This window comes from Anarrhichthys ocellatus, unplaced genomic scaffold, assembly GCF_004355925.1.
Source record: "Anarrhichthys ocellatus isolate YVR2014 unplaced genomic scaffold, GSC_Weel_1.0 scaffold16, whole genome shotgun sequence".
NCBI lineage: Eukaryota > Metazoa > Chordata > Actinopteri > Perciformes > Anarhichadidae > Anarrhichthys > Anarrhichthys ocellatus.
The window spans coordinates 6,137,498-6,154,125 of record NW_022280046.1 but is presented as its reverse complement, the minus strand read 5'-3'; the positions used below and the strand labels follow the sequence as shown (position 1 = coordinate 6,154,125).

Genomic DNA, 16,628 nt, shown 5'->3' with positions numbered 1-16,628 from the left:
CTGGGAGAACCAGAACCAGGACTACGTGTAGTAGACTGTCAGACCCCTGCTGCAGTAAATTGAGAAGCTTTGTAGAGGGAATCTAGTGCTCGGAAACACTAACACTTTTGTCCACAGGGACCGCCAAAATCAACACAAAAGGAAAGTTCCTTGCAGTGACTTTAAGTTAACTAATTAAATTAATCAATTCCACGGTTTGGCCAATATGTCAACTTGGTTTCAAAGCCCAGCGCTACGGGCGTTTGAGCAGAGACAGAGAGCAGAGCTAGATAGATAGAGGTAGGTATATTTACATCCCAGTTCTTCCAGAAGATAGGCCTATACAAACTCAGATGTTATATTCATAATTTCATTAACAGTATATATTTTGTGATATCTACCATATTGCAAAGAATACAAACATCAAAATGAGCACCCTGAGTGTGAAGAATAGTGAAGAACGTGAAGAATAGCTCAAGTGCAATATTCAGAAGGTCCTTCAAAATTACTCATTACACATTCTGCTAAATTTAGACTGTCTGAATCAGAGTAGAATTTAAGGAAAAACAAGAATTCAACTACATGCACAAAGAAAGTACATGCCTCCAGTGAAAACGTCATGTTGTACTTAGGCATTCAAATGAGGGCGCAATTTGCAAGTCAAGCTACACCCATTCACATTCAAATACTGGACTAAAACAACAAGCAGCTCTGCAGCACCGCAGTCCAACAGGCTACAAATTGGACCTCTGCCAGACGACACTCCCCCTTTTCTCATTAATGATTGAATCATTATGAGTCATGTGTTTGTCCTCTCTGAAATAAACAAGAAAGTGATTAGTCTGACACTCTGTAGCTCCAACCTCAGTCACCGGTGAATGTGAATGAGCAGCAGCGGGTAAAACACATTTTTCCCTCCATGGCACCGGTAGCCGTGGTGCTGTTTTCATTCATTGGACGAGGAGGAGACGGTTCCGGGCGCGCGGAGGAGTGCTTGGCTGCGCGGGGAACATACATTCACTTCATACTTTGATATCTCAAGTGAAATGTAAAACAGGAGGCAGGCACCAGGTGAAGCGTGAGGCGGGCGGTGTTAAATGCCGGGGCCAGCGGGGAAGCCACCAGCCACGTCTCCCTGTTGGCCGCTATTAAAAGTCGACGCTCAAATTTCCAGCGGGCGCAGAATCGGAGCTGCGCTTGAACGCTCGCGCTCCATGGCTCAGCACTGCGCTCACCCGGTCGTCCCCATCGCGCTGCTGGTGTTTGGACTTGTTGCCATCCTGCTTCTGACCATCCCCACCGAGGACGTTCGGGAGGCCCCGGGGTTCATGGTAAGGTCGGTTCCGTTGGGTATTTTTGGATTAGTTTGTCAGCACGTTGAGTCTATCTGGATAGTAACCAAAGCTGTGCTGAGCAGGGTGCGGACACGGAGCCCAAAAGGTGATACACACTCAAAACATTCTGTGGCACGACAGGATTCTCTTACGTTAGTAGCCTACTTGGAGGTTGTTCAGCCTACTTCACTATTAATGTTTGTAAAATGAGTGTCGGTGTTAAGTTCGCATATTGCATCCTTTTTAATCTTTAGAATCATGACTTTAATTAACAGGCTCTGATCAGCTGTTGAAGCCTAAATGTATGGAAGTTCAGGGGCAACAAAATAAAATAGACAAAGTCAAGTTGAAAATTGTATCTTCTACAAGTGTGAACTAGTCATATTACTCTCAATTTAATAAGTCAAGATCTGGTTCAGTACAACTTGTCAACTTCATGCCATTGTGTCCTGCACTTCACACCCTCACTGTGGATGGTTTGGCTTTAATGCTACAGCTTCACCTCGTCTGAGAGGACAGGTACTATGTTCTCTTTGAGATCACTTCAACATATTTTACAGAGACTGTTTATGAACTTTGATGACACTACAGATCTGGTTCCAGAGCGCCTCCTAAATGTCTCCTTTGTTGTCTTCTGACTGACTGGATGCATTGCGCCAAAGGCGTTTGCTGTCACAAATGATTAAACCATGTGAACGAATCACTTAATCGTGCACACTAATAAGGTATTTGTTTTCTCTGTGACATCTCTTGGGGGTCTGTATGTTACATATAAAACATTTGAATAGTTGGAAATGCACCACAATACCTACGTACGCACCCATTTCGTGATTTGCTGGACAAAAGGCCTCTATAGACCTGAGACTGTATACGGTCATTGTATCGTGGATACACAAATTATCTTTCACTTGCGTTGACACTGCTGGATGACAGCGGTTATCTGAGTCTTCAGGGTGGACCTCATGGCTGTGATACTGATAAACTCAATGGTACATTGTTATAAAACAATGAATATTATAGACTTTACCTGCAGCGACCTGCTGATTTAAGAGACTGCCTTACATTCGGAGTGGAAAGCAAGGTTCAGCGGCTTTGGCCTTCAGAGCAGGACTGCTGCACACGGTAACTCCAGCTTCTGTTCCCTCCGCTTCATCGTTTTTGTGTAAAATATCCCATGGTTCCTCTTTTTTTTTAACATAATGTAGCCTTCCTTTCACTGTGGTCACACAAAAAAAAGGACACAAAGGGTTTTTCTTAGCTTTTGCGAGGAGAGAAGTCCAACAGTTCATGAAATGGAAGGTCAGAGCAGATCATCAAAGCTGCTCTGTGTTCTCTGTGTTTTTTGGCAAGTGTTCGAGTGAGTCCTTACAACTCACTGCACAGCAATAATGAGAAAATGTTATGAGAGATAACAAGCACAGCTTCCACATGATGTTCACCTGTTGTACTGACTTGAGAAGTTGCGTGTTTTCGCAAACGCCTGAGTGTGGAAAGATGTGCAATGTGTGTTATGCATTTCTGCACGTGCACCGTTTGTGTTTGTGGTCTCTTTCCTTTGCATCGTCGGCCACATACCTTCTTGCATGGCTGGATTTCTACTGGTGTTTCCTTTCATTTAAGCAAGTTGCTTAATATTCCACATGGCAGGGAGAGGGGAAGCAGTGTCATGGCAACAGGGTTTTCATCACGGTGGGTAGGCTGTGGCATTTGAGGGAGCATTTTCCGCTTAACAACAAAGTCAGGACTGTCTCAGTTCTTAAAGCAATACTTCACCCACAAAATGACAATATGTATATCGATTACTCTCCGTGTGTTTATTCTCACGTGCCTGTTTATGTAGTGTGTTTTGAGATGCAGGAACGCGCCTCACGAGCACGCACTTACCTGTTTTAACTTGTTGTGAGTTTGCCCTGCAAAATGAGTACATCGTATTTGGCTAATAGCACACAGTTCAAAAAAAAAAAATATATATATATATATATGTGTATATATCGATTTTTTTTTTTTTTTTTTTTGGATTTTTTTTTTTTTTTCTTCACCCTAAATTGACTGGATTCAAGAAGTGGAGCAGGATTTCAAAGTAGATTTAGAATTTATATTTCATGTATCTTGTAAATCCTCTACGTAGAAGACCAAAGTGCTACTTCAAAGTGCTAAAATCTTAATCAGCAATGTCATTAAGATTGAAATTTTTGAGCTGCTGCACAGAGACTTCAACCAAACCTCATCTTTAGATGACAATCGGTGCAAATCAAACTCCTCCTAACATATGCTCGTGTACACACTAAAAGAGGACTGGATTAACAAAACAAATTGTGAAATAACATTTTCTTTTAAAAGTCAAGTCAGAACCTTTGTAGCACAAAGGTTGAGATGCGCGGTGATACAATGTCCTATATTCCTGTGTGTTTATAGAAAAGCAAATGCAATCAGTTTCTGTCCATCATATACTGTATGTAAAAGAACACCCTGAGGGTAACCTTTGAAGGTGGCGCTACAAGTTAATCTTGTTTGCAGCTAAACGTCTTCCAGACGCCAAAATCCAGGTCACACAGCCTCCGTCTCACTCTTCTGTCTTTTTTAACTTCCCTTTTCAAGGGTGTCTGTACAATTACCTCTCTCCATGTGTTTTCTTTTCTTCTGCCTGTTGCTCTCTGTAGTACGGGATTGTCTTGGATGCTGGATCTTCGCACACAACTCTGTACATATACAAGTGGCCAGCGGACAAGCAAAATGGAACGGGCGTGGTCACCCAGCACAGCGAATGCCGTGTTAACGGTAAGTGTCAGCGCTCCCTTCAACCCAAAAACAACACATGTTTTGCATATTAAACTCTCTGGGTACCAATACTCGCACACTTCAGAGGTGGCTCTGAAAAGTTTAGAACTTTCTCTTCACAGCGTCTGTAGCCAGATCAGTCCAACAGCCAGAAGCTCCTTAATATTACTCTAGGCCCCAGGGCTACGGGTGTTTAGGAGGCCGCTCTCTCCCTTCACAATAAGCCACGGCAACTGTCAAAAGACAGCCACAAATAGTCAACGGAGTGCCCTCCTGATTAGTAAACATAATGTTAGCATAAGACAATGTGTCGACAAAAAGTCGAGACAAGGTTTTCAGCCAAGTAGGCCACGAGAAGGTCAGTCTTTTAAGTTAAACAAAGCACACATCATAAGCAAAGAACCACCATATAAAACCAGCTTTCAGAAGTGCTTTCTTACTTTCAGAAGTACGGAGGCCACAATCATGTTCTTCATATCATGTTTGTGTAAGTTGTTCTCCTGCATCGTCCTCAAGCTTTTCGGTGGTTAAAAACATTTGGCATTATTTAGTGTATTTTTTCCCAACTTCGAGTAATAGATATGTGAGAGAGAGAGCAGAATAAAATGTCCCCTGAGCCGCACGCTGTCTTAGTCTTGCTCGTTGGAAGCATGGCGCTGTCTGTGGTGCTGATCGTGCAACTGTTACGATGTCGCTGTTTTTAGTGACTTTGTCTTGCGTTAATAGCTTACTGAGGCCTCGGACTGATTGCGTATCAACTGTAAGGTTTAACAGTGGACGACATGACTTTAACATGCTCTGCACGATTTGTCACAATTCATTCATATCGACTGAACCGAATTTGACATATCATTAAGATATACAGTATACGTTAATTAAGCATGTCATTTAATGATTGTCTAACCACATACAAACCTACACAATATTGAACTATTTAATATGTAATTTAATTTGTAAAAACCAGTTCATCATAGCTATGGCCCAATATTGTTCATGGCAGCGGTAGAGCAAATAGATAATATAATAATTTGTAATATGTAAAAGTTAAACATATGTTTTCCAGTAAAAACCTGCATAGAGATATTTCAAACCACTGCTACATCTGTTTCTGCTCATTCTCATGCTTAGTCATTGTTTTTTTTCTTCTTACCAATAACTGGCTTCTGTTTGACGCCAGCACAATTAGCTACCTGTCGCTCACTGCGACCATTATTAGCATGTCAAGCAGCTAACCACATAGCCGTGCATTTTGGCATATGTCAACTAGAGGGTTTGGAACATACAGAGTATATGTACATACTGCAAAGAAGATTTACGCTGCAGGATGAAGATTTTACAGACGTTTTAGCACTTTCTTGGCTCACTAGCATAATATAAAAGCTGTGCATGGAGCAATTATGTGTGAAAATGTGAGTGGTTATAAGATAATGTGCATACAAACTGGCAGCGGTGAATCAATAAGCTGTGGCAGTGGTTTGAAAAGTTTTTATGGAAGTTATTATGGACTATAGGAGAGCAAGCTACAAACACGTCAGCCTCCTTTCAAGCCTTCAGAGTGTAAACGTTTTACATTTTAAAACACAGGTGTTTCTAGTGACATGTAGTAGGTGGGATCTGGAAGAGTGCCAGCTGTTTCCTGTGAACGGCTGATGTTGTCACAGCTGAGCGCAGCAAGTGAAGCAGCTCTTTTGTCTCGAGCCATCGTGAATCAGGAATGAGTCCGTGTCCCGCCAAAGGGTCCTCATGCCTCTTGGCTTTGATAAACAAATGTTTATTTTGTTCCAATTAGTCATGAACACGGCATTGACACTGTGAAGTTTCATAAAAGTAAAAAGGCCACAGTCAGAAGTGAACTTTGATCCCTATGTCCGAGAATGATGCGTATAAATTAAAATCAGACAATTCAAAGGCTACGAGAGTCCTTAGAAATGATTCGTGACATTTGTAGTCCTCACAGGGACTTCTGCTAACAGTACGGAATAACGCTTATATTCTATAAATTGATTTTTCAAAGGGGATTATCATGCTCTCTGGGTCGCTGTGGGAAATCTCTAGTCTTGTGGGTGTGATCAATTTGCACCATGATGCAAGGTGCATCACAGCATCCCACACGAGAACAAGATCCTACACGTCCATCTTGTAATCAGAGTTTATTTTTCTTCTACCTGTTGATCGCCGGCTCAGGCGGAGGGATCTCCAGCTATGCGGGCCAGCAGGGAGCAGCAGGGCAGAGCTTAGAGGCATGTCTGGACCAGGCAGTGAAGGACATCCCCAAAGAAAGACACCAGCTCACACCTGTGTACCTGGGAGCCACAGCTGGCATGAGGCTTCTGAAGTGAGTCAAACTGTGTGTGTGTGTGTGTGTGTGTGTGTGTGTGTGTGTGTGTGTGTGTGTGTGTGTGTGTGTGTGTGTGTTTGTGTGAGAGACCAGACTGTCTCTGTCTGTGTTTATTTTGTTGTGTTTCTACATGACTTTATTTTTCTTTCACATGAATCCATGGATGCAACACTGTCACGCGCTAATCCTTTTGTACAGTGTGACAATAATAAAACAGTAAAGCAATAAAGTGCTCGTCAAAACATAATTATGTACCTTGTGCAATATCAAACCTGTTACATGTGGACATCTTGTATCACATATTTTGCATCCAGAGCTGTCTGTCTGCTAAGCCCTGTAGTACCAATCCTTTCTTTCTTTAGTCATATGAGGGAACATAAACATATTGCCTGTCCTCAGACTAATATAAACCTAACAAACTACTGTAAGTTGCTGCCTCTTGATTTCCCTGCTTGTAAACGTTCCTCAGCATTGCTCCAGTAGATTTATGAATGTCATAATAAGTAGCAATGGGCCGTATGCTGTAAACACAACTGAAGTAACTATTCATGTGTGAGGTTTGCTGTTGTGGCATGGATGTCAAGACATTTCTCTACAGACTATCCACACCTTCCTTCTGGTCTAATTAGAAACCTGATAAACGGTATGACTGCATGAAGCTTTGAGAGCACAAAGCTGTTGACCGAGCGCTTTTTGGGATATGCAGCAAAAAACGGCTGTCAGAGGTGGATATGGAAATCATTTGCACAGTGCAAACTTAAGCTACATAAAACCTACAGTGTGAGGCAAGACACAGTCTGCCTATTTTTCATCTTTCTCTAAACAATAGGACGGGGCCGGGTTAATAAAAACAAAAAACGTTTACACGTTGCCTCGACCTTGTTCTTCATATCGCCTCCTTCGTCAGCTTCAAAATGTTGCTGTATTGGCATATTTGTTTGTTTTCTTTGACACTAACTCTGTCATGTCTCGTCACCCCAAAAAACCCATGAACTTTCTAGGAAACAAACACAACGTGTGCTCCTTCCCCCCTCCCACCTCTACTGAGATTTGATCTCTTTTTTGTCTCAGCCTGTGAGATGGAAGCGGCTCCTTAAATGTAAATGTTTAAATGTTCATCACGTTGTCATATTGCCTTTAACCAATGACATACAAGTTGGATTTAGCGCTGTGACGTTGTTGCCACAGGTTTCTCTTTAATTTGCCTCAACGTGTCAAAATGATAAACGTCGGTTCAGCTGATTTGCATAAATTCAAACTGGTTAAAGCTTGTCCACCGGAAACGGTCCGGCAAAACCGGAAATTTATCCAGCTCTACTAAACATCCCTTTGCACTCGTAACATGTTGGCACTAATGTAACTTCTTACAGTGTACATAAAAGCACTAATTTAACTGTATAGTAGTAAATCTTTAAGGTCCGGGTCAGCGTGGGTCAGCTGAATCTTTATAGTGTCAGAGGTCAGCAGTGAGACAGTGAGTTTTAAGCGAGATTTGTGAAAACTGATTTTCAGCTGTAACAATTTAGTAAAAGAAGACTCTTTTTTTCCCCCAACAAGCATCTCAAGCCCAGAGCTGTCAGTTCAGATTCTGCAGGAGGTGGGCCACAAAATCCAGTCCTACCCATTCAGCTACCAGGGGGCGACCATACTGAGCGGTCAAGAGGAAGGGGCGTATGGCTGGGTCACCGTCAACTACCTCTTAGAGAACTTCATAAAGGTACCGTGTTTTGGGAGTCAGTACGTTTCATCTTAATCAACTCAGACGATGATTTGTAGAAATGTACAGCAGCAATGGTGCTAAAAAAAAAAGCAGCTTGCATTTAAATCTGTTCAAATATTTCATTTTTGCACTGCATTGTTGCAAAGGTGTTTGTTTGTCTCTTTAAAGCGTATTTAGCGGATGACTGATGACACCTAGTGGCCTCTGCAACACTGATGCTCATATATCACTATTCCCATTATCTTCTCCTATTTCCCTTCTCATTTCTCCACAGTATGGTTTCGTGGGGCGCTGGTTCAGCCCCGGCAGGCCCACAGTGGGAGCACTTGATTTCGGCGGGGCATCCACCCAGATAACATTTGTGACTCAGGAGGAACTAGAGGACCAGCGCGACATGATGAAGCTTCGCCTTTATGGCCAGGAGTACACTCTGTACACACACAGCTTCCTGTGCTACGGGCAAGACCAGGTCCTCAAGAGGCTGCTGGCTCACATAGTGAAGGTAGTGGAAGACGACACGCTCACTAAAACTGAAATGAAACAACCTGCTATTTACTTTGTCATCATACATGTATACTGTATAAAGATGCAGTCTTTAAAGACCCTTTTATAATATTTGTATTATAACAGGGGAGAGTTAGTGGACTTGTTTTCTCTCTTCAGGATCCAGACATTAATCTTAGTGTCTTCACTGTCTTTAGATCCAGACTAAACAGTACACTGATGGATTTCAATGCAACATACAGCTTTATGAGTTGCTTTGTATGTACATTCAGAATTCAGACATTATATCAATGTTTCCTATATGGTAGTTAAAGGGACAGTGTGTAGGATTTGATGGCATCTGGAGGTGAGGTTGCTCACGCCTCCCTTTCCAAGACTGCAAAAAAAAAGTCCGGCAATATCGACATCTGAGAGAATGGACTTGAAATTGGTTGGGTTCTCATTACACAACTATATTTCACATTTTATGTTATAGGAGAAGTGCAAAATTATACATGTGCATTTTAATGGATATCTCTCTGTCTCTCTCAGTCTCAGGGTTACTCTGGGTCAGTCACTCACCCCTGCTACCCTGCAGGCCACAACAGAATTTTAAAGTTGAACAGTATATTCAACTCACCGTGTACTGCGAAGTACAAACCCAGCTCCTACGACTCCCAGGCTTCTCTGACGATACAAGGCAGCGGGCATTATGAACACTGTCTGAGCAACGTGTCCGAGATCTTCTCCTTCGACGGCTGTCCGTTCTCCCAGTGCTCCTTTGATAAAGTCTTCCAGCCAAATGTCACCGGTGGCTTCATGGTAAGAAAGGCTGGAGGGGGTCAGATGACACAGAGGGGTTGTACACGTTGGTAGCTTTATAGACTAGACAAGGAGGACGGGGGGGCCTCACAAGTCCTTATTGATTTTAAGTGGTGTAAGACCATTTTTAAAACAAATATATACAGTTGACCTATATCTGTGTATGTCAATCATTTCCGTGAAGAAAAGTAAATAAAAATTATTATTTCAGAAATAATAGAGCTAACAGAGCAATGGCCAAGCTGTGAGGAGAAGGAAATACTGAATCATTGTTAGAAATTACAACAAAATACATAATGTAGACAGAGAATTGCATTAAAAGTTATGATGCAATGTTCACAGGAAATTCATCCAAACTGCTCGTTTTACACAAATGTCCTGCAGTTATGGGTTTCACTCTTCTAGTTGTACAGTTTATCAGTTGTTCTGTACTGTTATTGTTTGCATTGAATATAAGATGAAATATCCATAAACCATGTCACTTAGTTGGGTCGTCAGTTTACTCAATATAAGGAAAGGAAAAAGTTTGGGAACCATTGATATAAAAGGCCTTTGCATTTGGACCATTAGTTACCTAACATCATAATATCTAAGTGAGCAGAATGGACTTAAGATCTTCCCTTCAGTAAAAGTAAAACACCACAATATAGAAATATTGCATTACAAGTAAAAGTCCTGCATTCAAAAATATACTCAGGGAAAAATATTTGCAGCAAGAAATTTAGTAAGAAATTTAGTAATACAATATAGCCTCAATGTGCAGATAGAAACATAGGCTGTGAACATAATTTTTTGTGTCTATATGTGTTCAATTCCTCTCCTTGGTAGTTTATTTTCCATGTGGTATTAATTGCCCCAGTCTGAGTTTTGTATTTTGTCCTCTTTCTGGGTACCAGGCATTCTCTGCATTCTACTACAGTCACTCCTTCCTGCAGCGTGCCACCAGTATCACTGCGAGCACTCCTTCACAACTGGAGGAGGCCTCCAAAACAGTGTGCGGGATGACTTTCAAAGAAGTAATGTTTTTTTTAAATTCATGTGCCAATGATTTTTATGTCTTTTTTTGTGTCTGTGAATGTGCAGAGTTGTGTGGTTTACGACCAAATACCTGCAAAACTATCGACGTGCCCATCAGCCTGAGGTGTACGTTGTGTTTAACGCTAATGAGCAATAGCAGCATGCTAAAATGCCAAATCAAAATGTTGAACGTGGTACACATTATACCCGCTAAACATCATCATGTGAGCGTAGCGATTGTGAGCGTGTTAGCATCGTCCTATTAGCGTTAAGCTCAAAGCACCACTGTGCATTTTAACGTTATGTCTATATTCTGTTCTGCAACATTGTAAGACGGTCTTGGTTTTTTTGTTCCAGATGCTGCTTCTGGCGCCGAAGCTAAAGTCTCATCTGCAGGACTACTGTGCTATCTCTGTGTACGTTAAGATTCTCATGTTGAGAGGATACGGCTTCGATGAGACATCGTTCCCACGCATTTCCTTCCAGAAGAAGGTGAGAACTTTATCATCTTTTCACCAAAATGTATATCCTCCATGCTCATTTACACACAAATAAAAGACCCCCGTTTTCCACTCTTGCTGATCCTCCAGGCAGGGGACGCATCGGTGGGTTGGGCTCTGGGCTACATGCTGAGTTTGAGCAGTTTGCTGCCGGCAGAGACGGTGGGGCTGAGGAAGGCCCTGACCCCGGGAGCGTGGGGAACGCTTATCTTTCTCTTTGTCCTCCTGCTCGCGGCGGTCCTGGTCTTCATCGTATTCCAAGCTCGCGGTGGGAAGAAGAAAGGAGGCAGTGAAAGCACCATCTAGATAGAATAACGCCGTACTGTACTACACAATGTTGGATCTAAAACAAATCTGTGAGGTTAAAGAGCTGAATTTGAGCTTTATTTAAAGGTCCAGTGTGTAGCAGTTCTGGGGATCTAGTCACAGAAATATAATATAATATACATAACTATGTTTTTATTAGTGTATAATCACCTGAAACTAAGAATTGTTGTGTTTTCCTTACCTTAGAATGAGCTCTTCATATCTACATAGGGGTCATGTCTCACCGTCATGTTTCTACACTAGCCCAGACCGGTGTAGGAACTTGTATGTCTTTTCATATACATGGTCTCCAAAACACGGAGACCGCACTGCATATTCACTGATTGCTAATTAGTTGTATAATTAGAATCACTTTGGGACTGCTTAAATGACTACAGCTTTAACTTCAGTCCTTTTTTTGTGTCACTTCAAATCCAATGTAGTAGAGTACAGAGCCAACACAATGAAGACATGTCACAGACCGAATACTGTGTGATCGGCTGTCGGCTTAAGAACATATCACACTGGCACTACAGCGGAGGTCTGAATGTCATTTTTATTCTTGGAAAAATCCAACCAACATTTGATTGAATGTAAAAAGGTCCAGCGTTATGGGACTGTATTCTGAGGCGCTGTTGCAGTAAAATGAAGCACATTGTGGAGATAACTACCAGTTTAATATGATAGCAATCACTATTGCATATATATATATAAAACATCTTTGAATATATATATATATCTATATATATTTTTATTCAAAGATGTTTTTCAAGTGGCAGCTTTTATTTCAACAGCATAATATCAACACATTTCCGAATGGTAGAAATATAAAAATAATGTAATGATAGCAAATAGCTAGAAAGGACTGATGTGTCTTTAAGTTACTGAACAAAACTTGCATCTAACCTTCCAAAACAACGTATTTACTCACAGACTTAAAGTTTATATTTGTCTTTTTTTGACAGTAAAACATGTTTCAGTCATGAATTCACCACTTTACTTTGGACAATAGTAGTAGTGATCAGTTTAAGTTGAGAGTGGTTGTTTTTGTATCTGACGTGTGGTGGTGTTTATGGGACATATTTTGCACCATAAAACTAGAATTTAAGGACTGCTTTGATGGATTGGATTACACACTACTTATATTACATGTATTGTGCCCACCCCCTCTGCATTATATGTTGAGGTGAAACATGAAAGCAATTTAACCCTCAAAAAGAGATGATCATTATAAAGAAATGTATGCTTCAACATGAAGACATTCCAATGTGTACTCAGGTGTGCTGGCATTAAAAGCCAAAGGCAACTCTTGGCATGCAGCTGTGCTAAATTTAGATTTGGGTTGCAGTAATTCAGTGTGTCAGTGCCTTTTCCAAGAGCTTCTCAGATAGCCCGTGTGTGTGTTGAATATCGATGTATACTGTAGCATCTTTCAAACCATTCTTGTGGCATTAGGTGTTTTGCTAAAAGAAACAATTGGACAATCCTGGTGAAAATTGGTGCAGTTTACATTCAATCAAGTGTGGAAATACATTTAACAGATTTTACACCTTACCAACATTTTCACTAGAATTAGCCATCTTAAATGATTAATTCATATGAAGTCAATGTGAATTTTGTATGATTTTTATCGTGTCGTTTCATCGCTCTCTGTGTGGTCACGTGTGTTTTACTCCAGATAACTAAATATATGTTTTGTATTCGGGTCCTTTCCACTCTTACACGCCTTTCCTTCCTCGGTTTGCTCTGGACTACAACTACCAAAATACTTTGCTCCACAAAAGTATTTAGCTTGTTCTGATGACTTCCTGCATTGCGCTCAAAATGCGTTTTATTTCAGATAGTTTTGCAGTAATGTGATATGTAATGTAATTTGCTGATAAATCATCCTATTTCATTGGTGAACTCACAGATTGAGTAATGGGGGTCAGTAGAAGAATCAGAAGATAATGAGATTGAACAAATGAAGGACAAAATACAATAAAACAATTGTCTTGGTTATTAATGTGCTTGATTTATTAGCTTATGACATAATGATATGATTAGATGAATAAGTGCAGGAGAGAAAAAAAGGCATTCAAGTGTAACAATATCAGAATTAGTAAAACATAACAATACAAAACATACAAGAATAACCATGGCAGGTAATGTCAATAATGAAAATAATACATTCAGCAAAGGGTCTCATGTGTTTAACCTAGTTGAAGATGTAAAGGAGGAGACTTTAAAAGTAATTTTCTGTTTTAAAATATCCTCTAAAATCACTATTCCTGAGTTTTCATTAGACATGTCATTTCATCCAGAGTTGTGTTCTCTCACCTCTGCTGTCACCATACAGCAATGAGTGTCATCACACACAGAATCCACAATCAGTATGGCAAGATTGGCTGACAATGAAACTGCATAACATCCATATAATATACAAAGACACAAGGGACTTACAAGATCAGGAGTAAATAACATACTGCAGTGTGGTGTGAGTGGACAAGGCAGAATGTGCTTGTTTAGCTTCCGAATGAGTACAGGATTGACTGGGAAAACCTCAGCTCCAGAAGATGACAGTAGTGCTTTTATTTTGAAGGCTGTGACCGGAAGAAATCTAAATTGTAGCTTGCAATGCGGAAGCGGACGCGAGTGAGGTTTCCGGTTTCTGTTGCGATGACTTCCTGCTGGTCCGTTCGCGTCTAAAACAAGAAAATATAAACGGGCTTGAGAGCTGTTCAGCTTTCTACGTAGACGCAGACACGGAGTTCGCAGGGAAAATATACGCAGTTTGTCTGTTTGCGTGTCTGCTAGTTTGCTCGCTGAGTAGCCTAGAGATGTGCACGCAGACGAGGGCCGCGGCTCTGATGGCCAACATACCGCGGGTGGACATCGACCCGTCCGGCGTTTTTAAGTACGTCCTGATCCGAGTGCACAGCAAAGAGGAGGGGGACGACTCGGAGATAGATATAGTCCGAGGATACGCCTGGGCCGAGTACCACGGTGAGTCAGGGGCACCAACACCGTCTATCACAGAGCACGAGACCGTTAGCTAGCGGCTACACTCGGTGTTCCGCTTATTATTGTCCCCCTATACACTGTAGCTTCTTTACATTCTATTAGAATGTAAAGAAGTTACAGTGTTGCCTTTTCTTTTCTTTCCACAAGAACTTAATTTTGTCAGGTTGATAAAAAAATGTCACTTTACTTCCTGACATTATTGTTATTGGCCTAGAGAGATAATGTTTAGCGGCTGTACAAAATAACTACTGTCAGATGCCAGTTTATTAGGAACACCTAGCTAAAACTAATGCAGTCTAATTAAATAGTCCTGCATGAAATCCTACCTTCAGTCGAGTCGACTGTATGTTCACTATACTCATTCTGGATGATGTAGTTGATGGTGCTCTTGAATTGTATTGTGAATACTGAGGCGTTTTTAATACTTACAGAAACACCTGCTTCCTAAATGACCAACCAATCATCACCTCTGTCAGACTGTCAGTCAGACCTGCCTGAGTAAAAAGCAGGATCCAGTCCTGTGTTTTGAAATGTTGGTAGCAGTGTATCTCTAGTTTAGACTTAAGCCAGGGATCGAGCCTTAAAGGCTAACATGGTTAGGTATGGCAGAGTAAAATATGGATGAAACATTCACATGCTACTGTGCGTACTACACCTCTTATTCAAGTGTGCCTTTACCGCCATCTAGTGTCTGGTCTTAATATTTACCAATGGTGACTAGAAACAGGGTTTGTGAAGCTTCGTATTGTATGTTATGGGGTTTAGATCAGAATTAACTATATGTTGGTCCATGTTTTCCTAAAAAATTGGATCCAACTTCTAAGCGGTGTCTTGACTCTGCCCTTGTTTATTTTACTGAACGGGGATGTGGGCCAAATTTAAAAAAAAAAAAAAAAAAAAAAAAAAAAAGAAATCTGGGATATGCTACCCTTTTCATATTTTTGGGGGAATATTTTTTGAACAATTGGTGACTAAAACACTAGACTATAACCTCATTTGTTTATTACAAAAAATGTGTTCACGCCAAAATCCAAGACACAGTTTTTATTCATAAAAGTGCATATTGATGTCAAAATCTGTGATTCTAATTACTCTCGTATCATAAAGAAACTGTATGAATGCTGAGCCTACTGTGTTTTCTATCATTCTAAATTATATCTGGAAAATGAAATGTACTATAAAGTGCATTGTTTATGCCTCTTCTTGCAGCTGATATCTATGATAAGGTGTCGGAGGAGCTGGAAAAGGGCGGCCACCTGGACTGTGAGTGTGTCGGAGGAGGGAGGATCAGCCACGACCCCCAGGCCAAGAAGCTCCACGTCTACGGATACTCGATAGTGAGAGAATTCAGCTCAATAAAAACTGTGATGACAATGACATGCATAGTACATAAGAGTAAACGTGCCATAAAACCACGACTCTGAGCTGAAAGAGGCTGAAAAGCTCCACATTGCTGCAGAGTTACCTGATGATAAGTGATGGGTTCATCACTAGGAGCGATCCCTTTCACTTCATCATTACATTCAGTGTTTCATATTGATTATTTCAGCCTGAATAACTGGTTAACCTCTGATGGAACGTTGACGTGTAACTTTTTCGTTGCAGGGATTTGGAAGAGCAAACCACGCTGTAGCTACTGAGAAACTGAAGGCTCAGTATCCAGAATATGAGGTGACCTGGGACAATGAAGGATACTGAACTGACCTAAGATCAGCCTCTGGCGGGCGCCCTTTCTCCTGGACTGACATGTCACTTATCTGTAACCCCCTCATTAGGAACCACACAGAGCCCGATAAGAAGCTCTTTGATACCACATTGATAATCCAAGACTAAGACTGACGAACAGCGACGGGTCTGATTAGAAGACGAGCCTTTTTTTGGGCGGTGGGGGGGGGGGTCGATTTTTATGTTACAGTAAAGTAAAGAAATAGCAAACACTCTACTTGGATCTAAAACAAATGCACGGTTGTCTTCTTCTAATGTGAATGAATAACTTGTCCTGACACGCAGTCCCTCACCGACTTGTTGTAGAGTCACATAGCCTCGCAAATATGACCTAATCACTAAGATATGTTGGAACTGTAGATGCTTTTGTTGTGATGTATGTTTCATAAATGTTTCCTAAAAACTGCTTTTAAACTGTGTGCACACTGTGTTCCTTCTGTCGCAGAGCAAAACACACGCAATGCTTATCTTACTTTTGGCAAACGGCAGTTGTATCGATGGCCATCGACTGTAAACTGCTGAAGAATGACCTCAATTAAATCCGGGTAGATAAGTCAAAATGAACTCGATGATCTTCCAAGATTATGTTGTGCTGAAGTATTTTGAAATGCTGACGTACTGGT

The 16,628-nt window shown here is 41.1% G+C and overlaps 2 protein-coding genes across 2 annotated transcripts; both read left to right on the top strand.

Annotated features, from left to right (window-relative positions):
* The first annotated feature begins 794 nt into the window (after nucleotides 1-794).
* Nucleotides 795-13,457, top strand: entpd2b (ectonucleoside triphosphate diphosphohydrolase 2b). Its single transcript, XM_031855940.1, has 9 exons — nucleotides 795-1,310; nucleotides 3,974-4,091; nucleotides 6,276-6,426; nucleotides 7,987-8,146; nucleotides 8,424-8,651; nucleotides 9,185-9,454; nucleotides 10,351-10,470; nucleotides 10,829-10,963; nucleotides 11,062-13,457. Exons 1-9 carry the CDS (start codon nucleotides 1,077-1,079, stop codon nucleotides 11,275-11,277), a joined length of 1,632 nt encoding a protein of 543 aa, XP_031711800.1. The 5' UTR covers nucleotides 795-1,076; the 3' UTR covers nucleotides 11,278-13,457.
* A 451-nt stretch (nucleotides 13,458-13,908) lies between these two features.
* On the top strand, nucleotides 13,909-16,419 carry phpt1 (phosphohistidine phosphatase 1). Its single transcript, XM_031855680.1, has 3 exons — nucleotides 13,909-14,262; nucleotides 15,490-15,617; nucleotides 15,886-16,419. The coding sequence occupies exons 1-3, from the start codon at nucleotides 14,097-14,099 to the stop codon at nucleotides 15,976-15,978; spliced, it is 387 nt and encodes a 128-aa protein (XP_031711540.1). The 5' UTR covers nucleotides 13,909-14,096; the 3' UTR covers nucleotides 15,979-16,419.
* The last annotated feature ends 209 nt before the right edge of the window (nucleotides 16,420-16,628 follow it).

What these genes read in the sequence shown, in the direction of transcription:
- entpd2b (XM_031855940.1), top strand. Translation starts at nt 1,077, where the DNA reads ATGCCGGGGCCAGCGGGGAAGCCACCAGCCACGTCTCCCTGTTGGCCG. An exon ending in GGGAGGCCCCGGGGTTCATG is followed by an intron (nt 1,311 to 3,973) that starts GTAAGGTCGGTT and finishes TGCTCTCTGTAG; the next exon opens with TACGGGATTGTCTTGGATGC. An exon ending in TCTTAGAGAACTTCATAAAG is followed by an intron (nt 8,147 to 8,423) that starts GTACCGTGTTTT and finishes ATTTCTCCACAG; the next exon opens with TATGGTTTCGTGGGGCGCTG.
- phpt1 (XM_031855680.1), top strand. Translation starts at nt 14,097, where the DNA reads ATGTGCACGCAGACGAGGGCCGCGGCTCTGATGGCCAACATACCGCGG. An exon ending in CGCCTGGGCCGAGTACCACG is followed by an intron (nt 14,263 to 15,489) that starts GTGAGTCAGGGG and finishes CTCTTCTTGCAG; the next exon opens with CTGATATCTATGATAAGGTG. An exon ending in ACGTCTACGGATACTCGATA is followed by an intron (nt 15,618 to 15,885) that starts GTGAGAGAATTC and finishes TTTTCGTTGCAG; the next exon opens with GGATTTGGAAGAGCAAACCA.